Below are 21,637 nucleotides of genomic sequence, written 5' to 3'. Positions count from 1 at the left end.
AGCTGTCCCAAGTTCTACTTTGGTGTTTTGAGTCTGAAACCCCAACTACTAATCACGTGTTACTTTTACTAGCTTTGCCTATTATTGCATGTGTCCTTGTTGAATATGTCCTCCTCCAGGAAAAAGGGAAGTGGCAAGACAGAGGCGGCAATAGGGGTTTGTTTATTCACCAGATATTTATTGGGCACCACCACCCGCAGATCCCTGCACTGGGCAAACAGGACAGAGATGTTCCTGCCTGAAAGGATGTGTGGATAAGTGCACAAATGTGTGGATAGATGGATAAAGTAAGGAGGAAACACATGGAATACATCAACAAATAAGTGAAACATGGCATGAGAGAATCAGCGGGAAGAGTGGATGGCCTGGGTGGGCGAGTGAATGGGGAGGTGAACGAATGAATGAATGAATGAAGTGGTTTTGAGTCTGAGCTACCAGAAGCCCGAGCGCCTGGCTGCGGTCGGGTGGGCGGAGGGGCGGCTACTCCACACAGTACGGTAGGCTCAGGCTGCTCCTCCTGTAGCCCGGCTCTCACCGCCTCCCCCTCCTCTCCTCCCTCTCCTCCTCCTCCGCCGTCGCCGTCGCCGTCGCCGCCGGCCGCCCGCCGGCCGCCACGACCCCAGTCCCCGGCGGGCGGGCGGAGGAGGCAACCGCCGCGCGCTGCTGCACTCGTCCTGCCGCCGCCGCGATGCGCAGAGGGGCCGAGCCGCCTGGGGGCCGCCGCCGCCGCCGCGCCGCACCATGAAGCTCCGCAGCAAGGCGGCGGCGCTGCTCCTGCTCGCGCTGGCCGCGCTGCTGCTGGCGCTGCTGTCCCTGCGCGCTGGCCGCGCTGAGCCCCCAGCGCTGCCCGCGCGCCCCGCGTCCGCCCCGCAGCGCCACCCCGCGCCTGTCCCCGCGCGCTGGCCGGGGCCGGGCGCTCTCCCCGGGGCCAGCCCGGGAGTTCGGAGGCGCCGGCCCCCGCGTCCGCGTCCCCGAGCGGGCCGCCGGGGCGCTGCGAGACTGGAGAAGTTGGCGAGGTGAGTCGTGGCAACCCCAGAATCCCATCTGCGGACCCGTGTCTCGCTCCATACACCCGTGCCAAGTCCAAGGGAGGCTTTTGGCTGGAGAGACCAAGAGACTTCCAAGTTTCACCCACGGGCTGCCCACTTCTGTTTCTTAGCCCGATAGAAAAGAAGACCCACCTTGGTGGAGTCCCCCCTAACAGCTCAGTACTGATAATCACTTACATTTTTGAAGTGTCAAGGAAAGTGGTTTCGTACATTACATTTTTTAACTGTCAAGGCAAGGCGTATTTTTGCACTCTTGCAAACATGCACCCTTTGTTTAATTTGTCAAAAGCCATCACGATGCAAGAATGTTTTATCTAATTCTCATGTTTCACTGGAGAATTTTACCGAAACCTTAGATATGATTGAGTTGGAAAAGTTAGATGTTTACCAAGGACTGGCAGCCTCTCATTCAACCTCGAGTACCCCCATGCTTAGAACAGAAGAGACACTTGACCTAAGTTTATTAAAAAGAAGTTTTCTCCTTGAAAGGACTGATGCGTGGCACAGAAAAGACAGAGTGGGGGTTTCCAGATCCTCATTCTGTTTCAGGCTCAAGTGTGGTCAAAGGGTCCTCCTACAAGAAAAACATCTTAACCTTCGACTTTCTGTTTGATACTCTCTTTCCCTACACAAAACCTAACACGCGGAGGCTTTTCATCAGAGAGTTTTATCTTTGGCCTCAGGGTTGCTGGAACGCCCCGCAGGTTAGGGATTTGAGTTCATTTCCTTTGTTGTGGAGGGCTTTTCAACAATTCCCTTGTCTTGTAACGAGTCTGTTTCATCTGCCCTTTCAAAACTGTTGTTTCTAACTGCCATTGCAACGTCCTTGTTTGCTGGGCTCCTTAATTTCAACCTGAAAGGAGTTGAAAAATTATTTTTGACCATAATGACTAAATCTCTTTGGTGCTTTTACTGTAACTAAAAGACACGAAACCTTAAGAAGTAGCTGTGTCAGCTTTTGTTTCCATTCTGCCTCAGTACAGATGGGTACTGACAAGTTTTAGGGGGAAAAAACCCCAACAATCTGTCACTTTAAAGTACTTATAACACTTTACAGCCCTTTCTGGATGTATACAGTCTTTAAGGATATCTCTGTTAGGAAATTAATAGGATTTCCCCTCTTCTATACTGGAGTTTCTTATAATAGATTGATTAGGGTTTAACTGCAAGTTTAATATGATAGCTAAGTTTGATGGGACAACTGGTAAGATAATAATAACAGTAACTGTCACCCTTAACGTCGCTAACCTATTGCCAGGGACAGTGCTAACCGCAGTACATACAAATAGTCACAGTTAACACTTACATACAACTACATAATCCACACCATAACCTCCCCCCACCCCCACGGCTTTTTTTTTTTTTTTTTTTTTTTTTTGAGACAAAGTCTCGCTCTGTCGCCCAGGCTGGAGTGCAGTGCTGCGATCTCTGCTCACTGCAACTGCCGCCTCCCGGGTTCAAGCCTCCCAGATGCAAGTGATTCCTGTGCCTCAGCCTGCCAGGTAGCTGGCAAACAGGCGTGTGCCACCATGCCCAGCTAATTTTTGTATTTTTAGTAGAGAGATGAAGTTTCACCATATTGGCCAGGAGTTCCTGAGCCCAGTGATCCACCTGCCTCAGCCTCCCAAAGTGCTAGGATTACAGGCATGAGCCACCACGCCCGGCCCACACCATAACCCTTTGATAGCAGTTCTCAAAGTGTGAACTTCAGACCAGTGGCACAGGCATCATCTGGGAACTTGTTAGAAATGCAGATTCCTGGAACCCACCCCAGCCCTACAGAATCAGAAGCTTTGGGGGGTCAGCAACTGTGTTTTAACAAGTCCCTCCCATTGTTTCTCATGCACAACAAAGTTTGAGAACCTGCTCTGCAAAGTAAGCACGAATGGTATCCCCACTTTTCAGATGAGGAAAGTATTGCACAAGGGTTAGCAGTTTGTCCGAGGTTCACAGGTAACCTGGTAGAGAAGGATAAAGATCCAGGCAGTGTGGGCTCAGGTTGAGCACTTACCTGCTCTGCTGATGTCAGGCCATAGACTTGCCTGCAATTCGTAATTTTACTGAGATGTTTTTTAAAGAAACACTATAGATTTTTGGACCTGTCTCATTCTTCAAGGTGTTGAGAACAGTGGCGCAGCATCTTTTTGTGTCTGTCTGAACAAAGTGGCTCTGACTAGGAGGAGATCGTGAACAGAATCCAAATGGATGTTTTAGGGAAGGACTATTTCTATTTCCAGGAGCAACAGTACCCTTGAAGCCATTTTTCTTTTGAACTTGTCTCTTAGATTATCATGGAAATCATGGCCAACACCATAGGAATAAAGAACAAAATTTTAAAACTGGGGAAGGAGTAAAAAACAAAAGCCACAGGAAGTCTCAGGCTCAAATGCATAAACAGTTGACATTTTCTGGGACTTATTTGTTGTTTCTCTTGCTACCTCGACAGAAATGGCAACAGAAGATTCTGAAGTTGTGAGGGAGCAGGAGGAAAGATCCCTGCTTGGTCTCCTTTATTGCTTTCCTAATTCTGCTTGGGTTAAATTTTTGTGGTTTAGGAGGAATTTCATTTAGGGAGGGAAGAGAAAGCCTCGTGTTTTCAGAAAACGAGTGCTTTAATCTCTTTACATGGCTAAAATCCAGAAGAGATGAAGGCTACGTGATCTTATTACTCTGGCCTGGGGAGGGTCAGGCTTGTGGTTGTAGTTAGCTGAGAGCCTGGAGTTGGATGTGACACAGTCCACCACCTGCTTACCATCCACAGCCTGTGCTGCCTCGCCTCCCACAGGGGGCTGCTGTAAGTGAAGTTCTGCCACGTCAACGCAGGAAACATAGCCCTCTCCTTCCACATCTTGTTTTCATTTCACAGAAGTTTCCAAGGACTTGCCTCGTTAGTAGGCAGACCCTTCAATTTTATAACTAGTCATTTGTATGCAGTTTGCCCTGTGGTGGCCTCCTTCTCTGTAAATATAAAGCCAAGACGTAAGTAAGGTCTGAGCTTTCCTGTCAAGGGGGGATTTGAAAACGGACACCATTCTGGAAGCAGCAGTCTCAGTGCACAAAAGAAATGAAATCTTCCTTCTATTTTGGCTTATTGGTGATTTATAGCTGGCCGACTTCCAAAAAGAGTCTGAGACGACGTATAGTAAAAGACACATATACAATAAGTCCATTGAAATGGTATAAAAAATGAAAAGTCATAAAGAGGAGGGGTAAATAAATACTGTTTGTCAAAAATAAACAGTACCTTTGTTAGTAGGATTAAGTGTTCAATTTAAGCCTGGCAGCCATTTCAAAAAGGGAACTATGATGGGCTGCCTTATTTTCACTGAATAAGAGGAAAGGTTTATCAAGAGAGATCTTTTTTTTTTTTTCATGGAACTGAATGATAAAATGAGAATTGTACTTGGGAATAGATTTTAGACATTAGAAGACTCTCTCTAGGTTGCTTCTGAAAACTCCTCCTTGAGCCTACATATGGAAAAGGAAGGTTAACTGCTAATCAGTGCAATAGAGAAAAGAATTTGGCATGTGGAGTCCAGCAAACTGGGTTCTAGTCCAAAGCCATTTCACCGTATTTTCTTCATCTGTGAAATGAACAAATTAATCCAAAAATTGTCTAAGATATCTTCCAGCTCAGACATTTGATGATCCTGTGATGAGATCATCAAGTTTAGCAGCAAAATCCCAACAATGGCTATTGCATGGCCCTTTGTGCTAACTCTTGCAAAATCACTGTTTCTCATTTATGGGCTCCATCCTAGGGCTCTTACTGATTACTCAACTGCAACCCTGTCCTGAACTTTATTCTTTTTCTTCTGTGTTGGCCTGGATATTGCTGTTTCTCTTAAAATATGGCTTCTAAGGGAGACTTAAGCTACCTCTAAGCCCTGTAGTTTTCCTCTGCCATTTTATTCCATAGTCATTCAGCAAATGTGATTGCACATTTACTCCGCCAGGCACTCCTGGTACAATGGTGAATGGAGTTGCTGCCCTCCCAGAATTTGGGGATGAAGGAAAGGAGACAATACAGAAACACAATTACACTTGGCAGCCTCCCCAGCTGCTCCAATGAAAGGAAGCATGTGTCTCATCAAGAGGCACCATTTCCTGCAGTTCCCTTTAGTGTCTGAGATAAGTCTTCTCAGAGTGTTCAAACCTGAAAAAAGGTCTCACTAAAAAGGGATGGTGTTCTGTAGCAAAATGCTTCATCTATGGCCATCCTATAATTAGCTAATAGCCCCAGAGCATATTAAAGGTGTCTGGATCTTGAGTACCATCTATGATATTATGTAGTGTGAGTCTTGATTCTATCCACAATTCATTTTTGTTGATTGGTCCATGAATCTCCTGGATCACCCTCCACACCTACTCAATCAGTAAGCCCTATTGGTTCTGTCTCAAAAATATATCCCCAGTTCCACCATTTCCACTCCATAGTTCCTTACTGAGCTCCTAACCACCATCATTCCCTAGCTGGACACCTACAGGTGCCTATTCTCTGGTTTGTGTGGTTCCACTCTAGCGCCCTCTACATTCCATTTTCCTTACGGCCGCTTAAATAATCTGTAACAGGTAGGCCAGATGGGGTCCACCTACGTGCTGGTTAAAGCCCTCCAGTGACTGACTTCCTATTACACTAAGAATAACTTTAAGTTTGCCAGTGTGGCCTTTCAGCCCTTGCCTGATCTCAACCCCATTTAGTTTTCTGGCCTCCTCTCCTACCACTCCCCATTCACTTGCTCTGCTTCAGCCACACTGGGCTTCAAATACACCAAGCCCATTCCTGCTTCAGCAGCATGCATCTCTCTGTGCTGGAATGTTTGTGCACATCCTAGCACGGCCAGCTCCTCCATTTCTTTCAGGACTATGCTGAAATGTTTTCTCCTGAGGGGGGTCCTGCTAGCCGCTAAAGAACTCCTCTCCATCACTCTCTCCTTCCTTACCCTGTTTAGTCTTTTGTTTTTCACAGCACTCATTGTGTGAATATTGTATGTTATTTGCTCCTGCCCCCTCATGTACACTTAACAGTGATCTCCTTAAATCACTGTTTCACTGACCCCTAAAACAGAGATGATCTCATAGCAGATATTCAATAAATACTTGTTGAATGAACTAACGAATGGGTGCAGGACCTGCCTGTGCCAGCCGTGTTCCAAGATTTACTTATAGTATTAAGTTCCTTATTATCTAATAATATTCAAAACAGTCCCATACCCTTTCGAAGAATCGTGAGGGCCTTTAATAGTAACACCATTAAAAGAGAGGGATGTTTTTCCTTTTAAATAGGTTTTATTTTTTATTTTATTATTTGGGTTTTTTTTTTTTTTGAGATAGTGTCTAACTGTGTCACCCCAAGGGAGTGTGTAAGCCCACCATGATGATCCATGCCTTTCATGGTGTGAGCTTCTTGTATCCAGTACTAAGCCTGTCAATACATTCATTTCTCTGCCAACAGCTATTGGTCCACAGGTATGTCATATGACCCAAACTGGCCCCATCAGCCAGAAGGAAAGAACTTATTTTACATTATTAAACAAAAGACACCATCTTCTAGATACAACCAAGAAAATAGCCCCAGCTGCCACCATGATCATAAGGGAATCACCTTTAGGATGAAGCCATCTGTTTGGGCAGTAGAAAAAGAAAATACGGGTCCTTGAGGACACCACTGAGTCCCAGAATCAAGGCATCCTGAGGTCTAACGTTTCTTGGGCCCTGTGTTGGAGTTGAGGGTTCTGTTATTGCATCCAAAATCATCTTAGCTGAACCAGATGGTTCTTTTAAATCAACATCTTGGGACTATTGATGGAGAGAAAGGGGAATAGTTGGATGGGGGCACCCAGGAAGTGAGCATCCACCACACCCTAGAGCAGCCATTATGGGCACTTGACCTTATCAAAACCTGCAGGTGACTTACCAGAGGTAGGTTCCTGAGCAAAATCAGACTTTTCTTAAGGATTTTTAAAAATTGGGATCAGAGACTATATGGTAAATGTACCTGATAGCAGTAGCTTGAGCATACCCTTAGAATGACCCTGCTTGCCAGCCACACCTGAATGTGTGTTCCAACCTAGGGAATCCTGGAGTGGCCAACCCACAGAGTCATTCTTATGTTCTATGAGGAACATCTGAGCCCTCGTCCTGCCCCGTGGAACACGGGTTATACAGGGGATTAAAGCCTTGAGTTTTGGGGTGCATGAAGATTGGCAGGTGGAAGTTGTTGAGGTGAGGGTAGCAAGTGAAAATGCTATAATATGTAAACTGCACACCTTTTGCAAACAGTTGTGGTTCTTCTGCCCAGCCCTTCCCGACTGGGCTGTGCAGTCATGTTGTCCAACCCACCGCCACTGGACTGTATGTAAGGTGGTCCTCCTGCCCAGCCCATTGCCACTGGACTCTCTCCCCTGTATGGAAGCCCCCAGTAAAACCCCAGGTCTCATTTGCTGGCTCTGGGTCTCTTCTTTAGCCTCTTGAACCTGGTGCTTTCCCCATTGAGGTTAATAGGGGTTTGGCACAACAGAGACCTAAGGGAACAGTGTAAGGGCAAACTGTTTCTAGTGGCTGAAGCTGTAAGTTATGCAACTCAGGGATTGCAACTGTATTTCTGCCAGTGGAGAAGGCTGTTCTGCAATAGGAGCTCATGGAAACCAAGATGATATGGAGAGATGAGAAGTGACGCAGAGCAACCCAGATGGGGTGGGGCGGGTTGGAGTCAGGTGGGCTGGTGGCGGAGCTGGGGGAGGGGGTAGCTCCCAACACTGTTCCCAAGGCCAGCTTCTTGCCTTTCACTGGCTGTGCTGTCTCAACCTTTTCTAGATTCTATGATGTAATGAGTTCCCCTTTTTTTCTTTTCTTTTTTTTTTTTTTTTTTTTTTTTTTTTGAGATGGAGTCTCGCTCTGTCACCCAGGCTGGAGTGCAGTGGCGCGATCTCAGCTCACTACAAGCCCCGCCTCCTGGGTTCACGCCATTCTCCTGCCTCAGCCTCTCCGAGGAGCTGGGACTACAGGCGCCCGCCACCACGCCCGGCTAATATTTTGTATTTTTAGTAGAGACGGGGTTTCACCGTGGTCTCCATCTCCTGACCTCGTGATCCGCCCGCCTCAGCCTCCTAAAGTGCTGGGATTACAAGCGTGAGCCACCGCGCCCGGCCGAGTTCCCCTTTTTTTCTTAATCTAGTTTGACTTGCATTTGTTACTTGCCACTAGAGAGTCCTGACTATTTGAATATGTAGCACCTGCTTTTAACACATTTACTAAATTCAGTAAATACTGGCCATATTGACACGGTTCCTTTTAAAACTCACAGGTGAGAGTCTTTGAAAGAGAATTTGAGAACAGATTTGTTTTCCTTAGGAATACTTCATTTATAATTCGCTGTAAAAAAAAAAAGACAAAATTTTATGTTATATGTATTTTAGCACAATTTTACAAATAATAAAAAGAAAAGAGACTTCTGTTGAAAATAGAATCCATTTATTCATTTTATGTTTCCCTTAAATATTCCCCAGCATTTATTTCAGATTATGAAGTTCTGAAAACTCCTCTTGGAAAAAGAAGTTTTTTGACATGATAACTTTATTGGGAGTTGCTGATTTTGTGCAAGAAAAGAGTCACCTTGATATATTTCAAGTGACTTTTAGATGATCCCCCATCTCCTTTAGCAACATGAGAGACTAATCTCATATGGTACAATTTATAATCCAAGCTTTACATAAGACAATAGAGAATACATAATCCAAAATATGACTCTCTTTTATGAGTGAGAAAACTGAGACCCAAGAGGTGAAATAATAATGTTCATAAAGCACCTAGCACAGTAGTTTAGCTCATGGGATTCACCAAATGATTTGCTGTTCTGAGTACTATTATTATCCATCATTGCATTGTTAGTTAGGAATTGAGCCATAACAAGACCCAGCTAAGTACCCGTGTGACTTTGAACAAGTCAGTCCTGAGCAAATTGTGGCTTTCTCAGAAATAAGCTCAGTGACAAAATGAGACAATGCAGGTAAAATGCTGACACCGAACATGCCACACCAGAAACTCCTGGCAAATGTTAGCAAGGGCTAAGCTGCAGATTCAAGGCGGGGTCTGGTAGCTCATGCCTGTAATTCCAGCACTTTGGGAGGCTGAGGTAGGAGGATCGCTTGAGCCCAGGAGTTAGAGACCAATCTAGGCAACATAGTGAGACATCCATCTCTATTTCAGTTTTATATTTTTTAAAGAAGATGCAGATTCAAGCAGCCTTTTCTTGTGGGGGTAGGGATGACTTGAGGAAATTGAGACTCAGCTTCTTTATATAATAAAGGATACACCAATCTCCGTCTCCTGGTACTCATTAAAAGCTGAAGGAGTGTGGCCAGGCGCGGTGGCTCATGCCTGTAATCCCAGCACTTTGGGAGGCTGAGGCGGGTGGATCGCTTGAGGTCAGGAGTTCGAGACCAGCCTGGCCAACATGGTGAAACCTGGTCTCTACCAAAAATACAAAAATTAGCCGAGCATGGTGGCAGGCGCCTGTAATCCCAGCTACTCTGGAGGCCAAGGCAAGAGAATTGCTTGAATCCGGGAGGCGGAGGTTGCAGTGAGCCAAGATTGCACCACTGCACTGCAGGCTGAGTGACAGAGTGAGACCTTGTCTCAAATTATTTAAAAAAAAAAAAAAAAAAATGTTTACTAGCAGTTCAAATCCGGTTTGTAGTAAGGTAGAGTGTTGATACATAAAATAATATGCTTTTTGCTGCCCTGCCTAGCTTGGTTTTGGCATGGATATAACATATTTAGAGAAAAATGAAGGCTTCTGATGAATGTCATGTTAATACTTAATGATGATGATAGCTAATATTGAATGATGACTTAAAATATGCCACATACCTTATTAAGCACTTCACTGCATTATTTCATTTAATCTTCATAACCTAGGAGGTAGGAACTCATATTGGATAGGGCAGAACTCTTTCAGTTGCACGTGATAGAATACCAGCTCATGCGTTTGTATCGCTTAGTCATAAAAGGGGTTTTAACTGGTTTATAAAACTGGAAAGTGCAAAGAGCTAAAGCTTCAGTCACGGTGAAGCCAGGATTTCTAACCATCTTGCCTCCGTTTAGCTCTGCTTCCTTCTGTGTGGGCGACACTCTCAGGTAAGTTTTCTTTCTAACAATTCCCAATAGGTCTGGGGTGCAACCTCCTCTTCTAGTAGCCCCTAAGGGAAAAATTCCATCCAGCAAAAGTCCCAAGGCTGCCTCTGTTGACCTCACTTGAATAACATGTGTTTCCAATTACCGATGGTTACACGTGAAATGTGCTTACAGCTGGTGGGGTGAGGGGCAGCTCATTCATCCCCTCCAAGCCTCATGGACTGAGAACAGAAAAAGAGTGGTGTCCCCAAAATAAAATTAAGATGCTTTTACCAGAAAGTCCTAAAAACGGATGCCAGTAAGAAACCCCAAAACCCAAAGCAGATGTCCATTATCATCGGTATGCCCATTTTACAGATGAGGAAACTGAGGGCTAAAGGTGGTTAAAGCACTTGCCCAAGATAGGACAGTCAAGTGGCAGGCCTGGAATTTGAAGTCAGGTCCATGTGCTTTTAGAGCAAAATTGCTAACCAATATGCTGTAGCTGAGAACAAATCTCACAGTTTGAACCTTTTGATAGCTTTCTAGAACCTCTGTAGTTTTTTGTAATTGTTCAGATTTGTAAGGAAAAAAACAAGGTATGAAAATGATCCTACTTCAAGTTTAAAAGTTTTTATATATTTACATATTTATATACACACACCCACATATATTGGGTATAACTCTGGAAGACAGTATACCAAAATTTTAACAGTAGTTATGAGATTGGAATTGAGTGCCCGTCAATTTTGCTAGTGGTATTTAAAATTTTTTCTATGATATATGCACTACTTGTATATGCATTAAGCAACTTAAAGTATATAAATTACCATAAAAATTAAAAATCCCTTGATGGCCTGAGGCTTAGGAAGCTGGAAATTAGTTGGGGAGACCATTTTTCTTTTTCCCCCTTCTAAGCTTTAAAGTCCTTCATGCTCTTTTTCAGGAAATGAGATAGAAATGCCCCTTTGCGGAATATATAATCCTCATCTAATTCTTCTCCCTCGTATGTCAAGAGCCATTTTTTCAAACTAGTGCTGCCGATTCATATTTTAAAATCTCAATAACATGTTAATTTGGAAAGAAGAAGGAGATGGAGAAATAGAGTCTCCTGTATATCAGGAGCAATCATAAAGGAAAAAATGAAATGAGAATAGTCAGGTGCCTTCAAAGAATTCTGGAGGGGGAATAAATCAACACAAATGTGAATAACCTCTGTGAATGGCAGATGGGTGGGTTAGGAAGGTAGAGTTGGCAAAGGTCTGTTGTGGATATCATTCCCTGCACACGAGCACCCGGGGAGGCATGGGAGACTGAAATCCAGTCCATGCCAGGAGCCCTGTGTAGGGCCTTCATCTGCTCAGAGAGGGCTCTTTTTCTTTTCTTTCTTTTTTTTTTTCAGATGGAGTTTCACTCTTGTTGCCCAGGCTGGAGTGCAATGGTGCGATCTCAGCTCACTGCAACCTCCCCCTTCCGGGTTCAAGTGATTCTCCTGCCTAAGCCTCCTGAGTAGCTAGGACTACAGGCATGCGCCACCACGCCCGGCTAATTTCGTATTTTTAGTGGAGACAGGGTTACACCATGTTGGTCAGGCTGGTCTTGAACTCCCGACCTCAGGTGATCTGCCTGCCTTGGCCTCCCAAAGTGCTGGGATTACAGACATGAGCCGCCGTGACCGGCCAGAGAGGGCTCTTTTTCTAACTTATTTGTATGTGGTTCCAAATTCAACATAAAGATTAAAAGCATGGCCTCTTAAGTCCACCACCTCTCTGGGTTTGAATCCTTGCTGTGACACTTACTAGTTTTAAAGCTTATGTATGTGCACAGTGATATCTAAAAGCAAACACACACACGTATACACATAGCTGTAATTACCGACTTTAGGCTCTGAACACCTCCCATGTGTTAGACCTAGACTTTGTTTAAGAATACAGCCTCATTTCAGATATCGTGAGCCAAGCTAAATGTGTACTATTAATAATTAAATGCATTTATCAAATAATGTCATGAAGTCCCCCATGGAGTTTTTTGGCACTCTCTTGGCATTATTCATATAACACCATGACTTCCAGGCAAATGCCAGCTCTTCTGTCTATCTTAAAAGATTTATGATATTTGATTTAACTCGAAACCATGGGTCATTAAAAGTGATTTAACTGTTAGCAAAGTCCTTAGTGTCATGTGTGGGTTCTGAGCGAAGAATCTAATCATGACGTCAAGGGAGAAAATTTTTGTCAGCGGATTCATGCTTTCCAAAGCCTGTGGTTTGCAGGGAACTTTAGTAGTGACTCTCAACTGCCAACACTTGACACGGCTATAATTATCCATCGCCGGATTCTTCTTCTAGGGGCCATATCAAGGTGTTGTTTCCGCTTCCTGAACTGCCACTCTCTCCTCATTTGCAGACTTTCTCCATGTTAAAATAGCAAAAACGGTTTCATCTTGCAAAATACTCCACTAGGGAGGGGGATATCACTAATCTATTCTTCCCATAAGGTAAGCATATTCAGCTTCTTAAAGTTCATCTTCTACCATTTTCCCCCCAAGTATTTCTGTTTCCTTCTGTAAGTAAAACTAGTTGCCAACAGCACGGGTTAGGGCTGTATTTTAAAGAAGTGTGATTTTCCATCCAACTTACCCTGCTAGTCTGTATGGCAGCCTCAGGTTCACCTGAGTTAATTTAGCTTGACAGTTTAGGAGAAGCACTGATAAGAGAAATAGCAGGAGGTGGCAGAAAAGAGGGTCTGAGTAGAACCAATTACTCGCTTTAATAATTCAGTGTGTTTTGCAGTAATAGGCTACAAAGTAAATAGCACTACACATAAATGCCATATTTCATTATTTATACACTCCAGAAATTGAAGTTTAATTAAGTCGCACGCTTGAGACTTTTAAGCGATTAAGGAGACGCTTGTCTCAGGCACCCTGGAGAGGAAGCATGGAAGTTGCTTCTCCCTCCGAGCCTTCTGCGTTATTCTGAATATCATTTTTCATTTGAGCGTGGGGAACACTTGAGCCAGGACAACTAGGGCAACATTTTACAAACTTCACTCATTCCCACATGGCATCACAATTCTTTTTTTTTTGCGACAGAGTTTCACTCTTGTTGCCCAGGCTGGAATGCAAATGGCGCAGTCTCGGCTCACTGCAACCTCCACCTCCCCAGTTCAAGCGATTCTCCTGTCTCAGCCTTCCAAGTAGCTGGGATTACAAGCACCCGCAACCACACCCAGCTACTTTTTTTTGTATTTTTATTAGAGACCAGGTTTCACTGTGTTGGCCAGTCTGGTCTCAAACTCCTGACCTCAGGTGATCCACCCACCTCGGCCTCCCAAAGTGCTGGGAATACAGGCATGAGCCACCACACCCGGCCCACAACTCTTATAATATTACTATACTACCATTACCTGCTTTAAAAATTTTTACAACGTCTATCCATGTTATAAATGTTAAGTGCATTGATGTATTTATTTAATAACAACTTTATTGCAGCTTAACTCAAGTACCTTTTAAAAGTATACAGTTTGGGCCAGGCATGGTGGCTCACGCCTGTAATCCCAGCACTTTGGGAGGCCGAGGCGGGCGGATCACGAGGTCAGGAGATGGAGACCACGGTGAAACCCCGTCTCTACTAAAAGAAATACAAAAAATTAGCCGGGCGTGGTGGCGGGCGCCTGTAGTCCCAGCTACTCGGAGAGGCTGAGGCAGGAGAATGGTGTGAACCCGGGAGGCGGAGCTTGCAGTGAGCCAAGATTGCGCCACTGCACCCCAGCCTGGGCGACAGAGCGAGACTCCGTCTCAAAAAAAAAAAAAAAAAAAAAAAAAAAAAAAAACAAAAATTAGCTGGGTTTGGTGGTGGGCACCTGTAATCCCAGCTACTCGGGAGGTTGAGGCAGGAGAATCATTTGAACCTGGGAGATAGAGTTGCAGTGAGCTGGGATCATGGCATTGCGCTCCAGCCTTTGCCACAGGGCGAGACTCCGTCTCAAAAAAACAAAACAAAACAGAATAGGAAAATATTAAAATTCTTAAAAAGCATCAAGCTGAGACTTTATTGTTGTTGGTGTTGTTGAAAAAGCACTGAAAATGGAATAGCTTTCTCACTGTGTGACTCAGTGTTATTTGCTGCATTGGAGTCTAAATGTTTACTAGCACCTGTGCATCACCCCATTGGAATACCTGGAATTAGGAGGCAGTAGGTCTTACTCAAGACCATTTCCGCTTACATAGTACAAGCAATCCAGAGATGGCTAGGGTAGTGTTTGTTACGCTTTTTGTTTTCTTCTCATAGTCTGATGCTTTCCTTTAGAACTTGGGTAAATTTGAGAAACTATCAAAATTGCTACTTTCTTGAAAGAATAGTAGATACTAACCCAGTAATTCCATTTCTGGGAATGTAAGTCTTAAGGAAAGGAGGAGAGGTGAGATTTGAGCTCAGATCCCTGGTTCCTGACCATAGCTGAACTATGGGTGGTGTGTAGTACAAGTGTGTTAATATGCAGACTCCAGGGCCTCACCCAAGACCCATGGAATGGGAGTCTCTGTGGGTTGGGAGTCTGCAGAATAACAAACACTGCAGATGATTATGATGCATGGCCAGGCAGGGAATCCCCTGCCTTACATGGTGTTTGGCGTCTCTTCCAGCCACAAAACTGGAAGAATGGTCAGGATTTGGGTAAGGGTCATAGCAGTGAGCAACAAGGAGGGAATGGGTTCAGTAGGCATTTCAAAGGATAAATCAGGTGAGTATGAGCAAGGCAGGAAGAGTCAAAGTTGGTTAGAAACATCTTTTTAGGACCTATGTTACAACTCTTATTTTGATTGCTAAGTTGTAAGTTTGTTTCAAATTGGTTTAAGCAACAGGGAGTTTATTGGCTTAATAACTAAACGACCCAAGATTAGGGTCAGGTGCACCTAGATCCAAGTGGTATCACCAGAGATCTGCCCTGCCATCATCTGACTCTCCTTTTCCACTGTGATAAGTTGACCCCTGTTCAGGCTGTACCAGCACGGTTGCCAGGCTCGTTGCCATCAGCCCCTGCCTTAACAACAGGTCCTTAAAATTCCTGGACAGCAAATGTTCACTCCAGTCGCCTTTTATAAAGTAAAAATAAGAACATTATTAACCATCAGTCACAGCAGTGCTAGAATTCCCTATCACCCATTCCCTGCCCAATCCTAGTCATTCAAGGGGTTAAGAAGTCCTAGGTCCCTAGACTGCACTTCTCCCCTGGATCCTCACAATCTTGAGTGACATTTGAGAGTGCCATCAATAGGAGCTGGTGAAAGGCACACCATGCCAGTGCCCTTAAACTTATTAGGCATTGTGACTGCCCAACACTAACACTGATTACCTAAAGCCTGAGATTTTTCATGTCATGTGAGAAGTAATAGGGTGAGGCCAGCAAAGGTCTCCTTAAATCCCAACCACTGATACTTGAACTGGCACCAGGAGAGGTTTTATTTTTCTTTAGTACCTGTCACCAGACACTGTGAATGATTGTCATCCCTAGCCCCTGCTTTTTGTACTGTGCAGACCCAAATCACTGAAGCCTGCAAAGAAGAGAAGAGGTGGCCTGCTGTCTTGCAGGACAGTGCATGCTTTTTTTTAAATTAAATTTAAAAAAAGTCAAATAGTTTGGGGCCACAAAAAATATAGATAATAACAAAATGAAGTGCCCACCACTTGGCTTAAGGAATAAGATTTTAATCAGAAATAACCACCATCCGGACAGGCATGGTGGCTCACGCCTATAATCCCAGCACTTTGGGAGGCCGAGGTGGGCGGATCTCTTGAGGCGAGGAGTTCGAGACCAGCCTGGCAAAACCCCATCTCTACTAAAGATGCAAAAAAAAAAAAAAAAAAATTAACCAGGTGTGACGGCCTCCCACTTGTAGTCCCAGCTACTTGGGAGGCTGAGGCATGAGAATTGCTTGAGCCTGGGAGGTGGAGGTTGCAGTGAGCTGAAATTGGCACTACTGCACTCCAGCCTGGGCAACAGAGTGAGATTCTGTCTCAAAAAAAAAAAAAAAAAAAAAAAAAAGAAGAAGGAAAGAAAAGAAAAAGAAAATAACCACTATCCTGCATTTGTTTTATTTGAGACAGAGTCTCACTCTCACCCAGGCTGGAGTGCAGTGGCAGGATCTCAGCTCATTGCAACCTCAGTCTCCCAGGTTCAAGCAATTCTCCTGCCTCAGCCTCCCAAGTAGCTGGGATTGCAGGCACACGCTACCATACCCAGCTAATTTTTGTATTTTTAGTAGAGACAAGGTTTCATCATGATGGCCAGGCTGGTCTCGAACTCCTGACCTCAAGTGATCTGCCCGCCTCGACCTCCTGCTGGGATTATAGGCATGAGCCACCCGCACTGGCCTGTTGTTTTTCATTCTCCTTGGCCTTATGTTGGTATATGCCAGTCTGGTTTATTTTTTTTCACTGCTATATGGTATTCACTTTAAAAACATAGCAAATATATTCAGTTTTCTCCTTTGCATAGTCACTGAAGTTTATTTCCTATTTTTCATTTTCAATAAACAGGGCTGCTGTGAACATTCTTGCATAGGTCTTGTGCAAATGTGCAAGAGTTTCAGTGATCCAGGAGTTGGACTGCGGGGGTGGAGGGTGTACATCCATTTTCACCTGTGCTATATGTTGCCAAATGTCTTTCCAAAGTGTTCAGTCCAACTTATACTGCCCTCACCAGCGCCTGAGCTGTTCCCTGCCCCATATCCCCATGAAAGCTCAATATGGTCCAGCTTCTATTTTACTTTGTAATTTTTGCCAATCTGAAAATAAAAATAAACCTCTTTATTATTTGGATTTGTACTTCCCTGATTACTAAGATTAAAACTTGTTACCCTTGCAGAAGCCCAATATGTAAAGCTAAACTAGATGGAGTCGTTCTGTCTGGGGGCAAGCGAGGGTGTTCGTATTTAAGATATCTAAGTGATTGCCTTTATGGTGTTAGTCCATTTGAATCATATGCATATCCCTAAATATTGGGCATAATTTTAAGCAAATGAGTTTGCATTAAATCTCTTTCGTAGCATATTTCAGCTAGTGTCTTGACTGATTTTTAGAAATTGACTGTCATTTTAGCATTGTCTTTAACATCTCCTTCACATCCCTTTACATGTGAATTGGGAGTTGGCTTAAATAGCAAACATGAAAACCCGCCCATGAAGCCAAGGAAGAGACCAGGCCTGTGAGTCTTGCAGGCGGGGCTCCTCACATTCTTCAGGCAGATCCCTGATTTAGTGCCTTTGTTCTGCTGTCCCCTCTGCGTGGCATGCTCCTCCCCCTAGACGTACACATGGCTCGCTACCTTCCCTCGTGCAGGTCATTTGCAGAGCTCACCTTCGTTAGGCCTTTTCCAACTTGGCACTGTCGGGAGTATACTGCCCCAGCCCGCCAGCCACTCCTGGTACCCCCATCCTGCTCCACTATGTATTCCCTTTGTAGTACTTATTACTGTCTAGCTTTCTGTATAAATTATTTAGTTACCATCCACTTTGACTCTTACTTATTTTTGTGTTTCCCTTATTCCCTGCAGAATGTAACTTCTTCCAGTGCGGTCGTCTTTGTTTTGTTCACTGTCTTCCTAGAATAATGCCTACACGTAATAGTACTTAGTAAAGATTTGTTGATTAATAAATGGTCTGGAGTTAGCAAGCAAAAGAGGGCAGAGAAGAGCATTTCTGAAATAAAGAGAGACAGACAATGTATGTGCCAAGACCTGGAGCCAACACAGCGTGGTCACCTGCACTGGAAGTGAAATAGAATATGACTATGATTATGAATGGCCGTCCCTCCAGGTTGGGGTGCAGTTGTGAGAGATGTAAGTGGGAGCCATAGTCAGCAGCTTGGACTTGATCTTGGGGGCAGCAGGGAGCCCTTGCATGATTTTAATCAAGAGAATAACACAATCTTATTTGCATTTTAGAGAAACATCACCCTGGCACCAACCAGGAGAAAGCATAGGCTGGGGGTTAAAGATAAGATTGGAGACAGGTGGACCACCGAGAGGGCTGTCTCAGTGATCCAAGGGAAGGGAGATGGTGGCCTCAACAGATAATGGCAAGGAGAATGGAGAGAAGTGGACAATTTCCAGAGATACTTGGGATGTCTCTACTGTCTTTTCCTGTGATCCCCGAAGTAAATGGAATCCAAGTAACTCTCCGCATCTGGTCTTAGCTGAGCCATGAGGCTGTGCTTCTACTAAGCATGCTCATAAGTAATCAAATTGGGAACCTTTCCAAAATCCTCCACCCACATCTTCAACTTTCCTCCTGGTGAAAGAAATCTGGAGCAAGACTGCCATTATTCAACCATGCAGTGAATAATGGAGCAGCAGGCTGATTGAACTCGAAGTTTTTGGAAGGAAGGTAGCATTTGACATCCAAGTTCCCCTGGTCTCCAAATCTTTTGTGCAAGTAAATTAGTTTCATTTGTCTCAGGGCACCTTTTCCAGGCCAACTTCTTCCAACTTGACTGCAAATGTTTCTCAGTGGTGTGTTTGAGGCTTGGCTGCATCCCTTCGTCTGGAACAAATCTTTTATTACTAGGAAATAGCTGGATGATGATTCTGGACCCTTGGACCCTATGCCTCTGTCAGCTGTTGACTCAGTATTTGATACCTTGATCATTTTCAGTTTAACCTACCCCCTCTCCTGCCTGTTTCTCATTAATGTGAATTTCATACTGGAAGATGAATTTCATACCCACCACCTCACCAGTATTGGTGAGACGGTCAGGATTAACACCTGTTTCTGCAAGACTCTCCTGAGATGTAGTCAGGGCACATATGTTGTTTTCTTTGCTCACCTCCCAGACTTGCATGACTTGCTTTGGTCCAGTGGTCATGCATTCCACCCCAACCTAAAAACATCCAGATGATGGGAATATCATGTTGCTCGTTTCACATGGGAAAGCCACAACCCACACTCCTCTTGTTCAAGTTGCATTCAAATCTAATTTCCACGGCCTGTGCGAGTGGGAGCTCCACAGCCCTTGTGTCAGCTGTCGAAGTTTAGCAATACTATTTCCAAACATGGGCCAGTAGGCAGCCAGCAGGCACTAGACAGCTGAGTTCTGGCAGAAAAAGCCTCAGACACCTATAGCAGTCCAAACAGTGACTCATCCTGCTATTGCCAGGATAAATATGGGAATAAATGGTATTTTTCTCTAAGCAGGAAGAATTGTCAAAATGCTTATCACTTTATAAAATATAACAGATTGTGCCTGATCATGTTTTGAAATGTTCTAACCATTCACTCTCCGGTTTTTTGTTGTTTTTACTTTTTTGAGTTTAGTAATAGCTTTCACTTGTTTTCCTTCTTTCTAGGAGGCCTGGAGAACCCAGGAGTTTCCAAGCTGTGCCGCCACCCGAGCTCTGGATCCACCTGGCCGTGGTGGCCTGTGGCAATCGGCTGGAGGAGACGCTGGTCATGCTCAAATCAGCTGTGCTTTTTAGCCACAGGAAGATCCAATTCCACATCTTCACTGAAGACTCTCTGAAGCCCGAGTTTGATAAGCAGGTGAATTTGCAGAAATCATGGCACAGTGTTTACTGAGTACAAACAGACTACATTTTAGGAACTGCATATTCTGTTGACTAATGTATTTTGCCGCATGTTCGATTGTGTGACCTTGAACACTTGACTCTGAGCCTCACTTTTTGGTAATACAGGGATAATTATACCTACTTCATAGAGACATGGTGAGGATTGAATGAGGCCAGAGTCTCACTCTATTGCCCAGGCTAGAGTACAGTGGTGCAATCTCGGCTCACTGCAGCCTCAACCTTCCAGGCTCAAGTGATCCTCCCATCTTAGCCTCCCAAGTAGCTGGGACTACAGGCATGCACCACCATGCCTGGCTAATTTTTGTATATTTTTTAATAGAGACGGAATTTTACCATGTTGCCCAGGTTGGGTTAAGCAGTCTACCCACCTTGGCCTCCCAAAGTGCTGAGGTTATAGGTGTGTGCCACCATGCCCAGCCCCTGTTTTTTCCTTTCCTTTTCTTTCTTTTTTTTTTTTTTTTTTTTTTTTTTGAGATAGAGGCTCTCTCTTGCCCAGGCTGGAGTCCAGTGGTGCGATCTTAGCTCATTGCACCCTCTGTCTCCTGGGTTCAAGCGATTCTTCTGCCTCGGCCTTCCAAGTAGCTGAGATTACAGGCCTGCGCCCCCCTGCCTGGCTTATTTTTGTATTTTTAGTAGAGGCGGGGTCTCACCATGTTGCCTTGAGAGTTTTCTCTTGCTGTAAGTTCTCAAATGGTGGCAGAGCGAGAAGCTGGTTTGCTTTGTGTCTACCAATTTGAGTCAACAGTGCTGTATCCTGTCACCAGGCTAGCTGCACTAATGGGAAATGCCCAAAAAAAGCATGTTGGGCAGAGAAAGGCTAATAATAGAAAGATGGAAAATGTGTTATGTTTGAGTAGGAAAAAAAAATCACCTTGATATCTTTACCACAAGAAACCATGGAGGAAATAGTCTTGGGGCTTTGGAGTTGATTGGAAAATGCCTTGTAAAGGATCTGAATCAGGGGAAGGGTGAAGGAAAAAGGCTGAAACTCTATATAGTTAGCTCAGAGGCTGAAGTATAAGGGAAATGATAATGAGAATATATAACATTTATTAAGGGCTTATGATTTATGAGTTCGTCTCATTTAATCCTCATAATCTTCAAAGGTAACCTTTGAAGAAGGTAATTATTATGTCCCAATTTTACAGACTGAGATCATTGAGCTTAGAGAATTTTAGCGATTTGCTCATCAGGGTTCAGGTCAAGTTTACTGGCTCACCCTTCCATGGAATTAATCGATATACCATACCACCTCCTGAACTAGTAGACAGAAGACTCAAATTCAAAACTCACCTCTACTTTGTACTTGCTATATGACCTTGGGTTAGTCTTTTGGCCTTTTCGAGCCTCAGTTTCCCCATCTGCAACTTGAGGCTAGCAGGTTTGCTAAAAGCGATGGTAGATCTGTAATATGGATAGCTCAGGTCAGGCTTCAGTAACAACTCCCCCAAAACTCAGACACTTTTCGTGTGCCTGCAGCTTGTCTCCCAGGGGACAGAGCCTCCATTCTGTATAGCCTCTTAGGTTTGGGATGGAAGTAGACTGAGGCTATTCATATGTTAGCTACACTTGCCAGAGCATTTGACATCTGTAGTTCGTGGGATGCCATGGCAGGAAAGAGACTAGAGAGTCATACCCCGCCTTTCATTCCCTCAGTGTGGCAGCGACACAGGTCTTTCCATGCATGTTTAACTGGCCAGTGGTCACAAGCCCATCCAACTGCAGGGGGCTGAGAAGTGCTCTATGTGGCGGAACGAAGGGAAGCTGGCTATGTGCAAACACTACTCATGTCTTGTACAGTATCTATCTACCCAGTACTTAGTGAGCACCTGCTGCATGCTAAAAAGCAAGGATGTGGGGATGGAGCAGAGCAAAATACAGACTTGGACT

General features: G+C 44.5%; 1 protein-coding gene across 1 annotated transcript in view; it reads left to right on the top strand.

Annotated features, from left to right (window-relative positions):
* The first annotated feature begins 553 nt into the window (after window positions 1-553).
* Window positions 554-21,637, top strand: part of GXYLT2 (glucoside xylosyltransferase 2) — an 87,186-nt gene continuing 66,102 nt past the window's right edge. The window contains exons 1-2 of the mRNA XM_003264899.4: window positions 554-1,016; window positions 19,508-19,700. Coding sequence (XP_003264947.1) covers window positions 742-1,016; window positions 19,508-19,700 — 468 coding nt within the window. The 5' untranslated portion in view covers window positions 554-741. The remainder of the gene's footprint in view (window positions 1,017-19,507; window positions 19,701-21,637) is intronic.

The sequence above is a fragment of the Nomascus leucogenys genome, chromosome 21, assembly GCF_006542625.1.
Source record: "Nomascus leucogenys isolate Asia chromosome 21, Asia_NLE_v1, whole genome shotgun sequence".
In the NCBI taxonomy this organism is placed as follows: Eukaryota; Metazoa; Chordata; class Mammalia; order Primates; family Hylobatidae; genus Nomascus; species Nomascus leucogenys.
The sequence above is the reverse complement of the archived record's forward strand: the minus strand, read 5'-3'. Positions and strand labels throughout refer to the sequence as shown.